Genomic DNA, 1,879 nt, shown 5'->3' on the forward strand with positions numbered 1-1,879 from the left:
ATCTTTTTCTACACATGGTGTACCTAAAACTTTCAACTGTGAGAGGAAAACAATTTTACCAAAACTTCCAAATCTATTCGGTTGACTCTGAACTATATAATATATCATATCTATCAAATATATTGTGGCTAAGTCCATTCGATATTATTATAGCTCGTCACGAGTCATATTCTCATCTTCATTTTAACCCAAGGAAGTTAAATAATTAAACATTCCCGTTCCTAATATTCATAATAATCGTTAAAATAAAACGACATTATTGAAAAAGAACCAGAGTTCATAACCAGCCATAGAAACAACGGAAGTAAAAAGCCAAAATACTATAAACACATCGAAAACAAACTTGGGAACTGTCGAAAACTAAAATTGTCTCGAACTCCGAAGAATAATAATAATAATAATAATAATAATAATAATAATAATAATAATAATAATAATGGCCTGATCTTAGTTTTCAGCTTTCTTCCTCCATGCTTCCCTCTTCCAAATTTCGATAGGGTTGCCATCTCCGCCGTCGCCGCCGTGTCCACAGGCGCAGCAACCACCGAGCCACAGCTGATCATGGCAGTGAGTAATTTTTTTTTTTTTTTTTTCACTAAAATTAATTCATAGATTATTAGAAACTAATTTTTTTTATTCATATGGTAGGGGGCAAACTCGTCAATTCACGTTCCCAAATTCGGAAATTGGGACACCGACGACGTACCCTACACCATCTGTTTCGAAAACGCCCGAGAACTCCGAGCCGCCGGCATCACCTTCGATCCCAACGATCCCGACACCTACCCGCCGGAGGTCTTCAAGCCAGCCGCGCACAACGGCGGAGAACACCAGCGGCGGCCACGCCAACAGCCAAATCGCGAGCGGGGAGCGATAATGAACTCAGGATCGGAGAAATTGAGCAGCGAGAGAAGCGGCTCCAATTACGCACTTCTGAAGAAGAGTAAGGAAAATGGAGTGGAAGGAATCAGTAGATTAGCTCCGGCTGTGGCCGGACATGGCGTAAACCCTAAGCCGGTGACGGCGTCGGTGCCGAAATTTGGGAGCTGGGATGCGAAGGATCCGAAATCGGGAGATGGGTATACGGCGATTTTCAATAAAATGAAGATTGAGAAGCAAATTGCAGCTTCAAATCCTCAGGCAGTTCCGCCATTGATGAACAAAACCAAGCAACCCATAGCTCACACGAACACTACCAGTGGATTCACTTCATTTGCTTCCAAGGTACCCACCTAAAATTAAAATTAAATACATCAAATTTACAACAAATTAAACTTTATGATTATGTTTTTTTTTAAATATAGTTAAGATTTGAGAGGATTTTTCTTTTTTGGATTAATTATGTTTATAAACGAATTTGCAATAAATTTTGATGAGATTTTTTTATTTATGTTTTATTATTTTTATTATTTAAAAATAATAAAATATTTATTTATTGATGCAGATATGTTGTTGTTTACGTGCAAAGTGAAGCACTATCATCACTACTCCATGATAGAACCATGGAAGTGTTTTGCTGGTTTTCCATAATTTTGTTGTTTTTCACTTCCAGAATTTTCTCTCTCTTCTTGTATTTGGATATAGATGTCTCTCGGAATTTAAATAATATATATTATTGGTGTATAATTCTTTCTTTTTATTATAATAATTCATATATTAAGGTCGAACCTCCCGCTTCAGAAATTATTTCATGTAGGTGTTATATTGTAACCGATAATTATATATAGTTCCATGTAAAAGAAAGAAATTGTGTAATGTCTTTTGCTTTTGTATGGAAATGGTCGTTATGATAAAGTATATTTTTAGGTCTATATTTAACGATTAAAACATATATGTTCAAATAAAATAAAATAGAGTAAAATGGAGTTTGCTATGGAAG

At 35.7% G+C, this 1,879-nt stretch overlaps 1 protein-coding gene across 1 annotated transcript; it reads left to right on the forward strand.

Annotated features, from left to right (window-relative positions):
• Positions 1-464: 464 nt before the first annotated feature.
• LOC111490070 (RPM1-interacting protein 4-like) lies at positions 465-1,610 on the forward strand. Its single transcript, XM_023138534.1, has 3 exons — positions 465-567; positions 649-1,224; positions 1,445-1,610. The coding sequence occupies exons 1-3, from the start codon at positions 562-564 to the stop codon at positions 1,469-1,471; spliced, it is 609 nt and encodes a 202-aa protein (XP_022994302.1). The 5' UTR covers positions 465-561; the 3' UTR covers positions 1,472-1,610.
• Positions 1,611-1,879: the final 269 nt, after the last annotated feature.

Source organism: Cucurbita maxima, unplaced genomic scaffold, assembly GCF_002738345.1.
Source record: "Cucurbita maxima cultivar Rimu unplaced genomic scaffold, Cmax_1.0 Cma_Scf00015, whole genome shotgun sequence".
In the NCBI taxonomy this organism is placed as follows: domain Eukaryota; kingdom Viridiplantae; phylum Streptophyta; class Magnoliopsida; order Cucurbitales; family Cucurbitaceae; genus Cucurbita; species Cucurbita maxima.

Bases quoted from the DNA above. Each gene is read 5' to 3' on its own strand.
- LOC111490070 (XM_023138534.1), top strand. The intron at 1,225-1,444 runs GTACCCACCTAA...TTATTGATGCAG, and splicing joins TCACTTCATTTGCTTCCAAG to ATATGTTGTTGTTTACGTGC.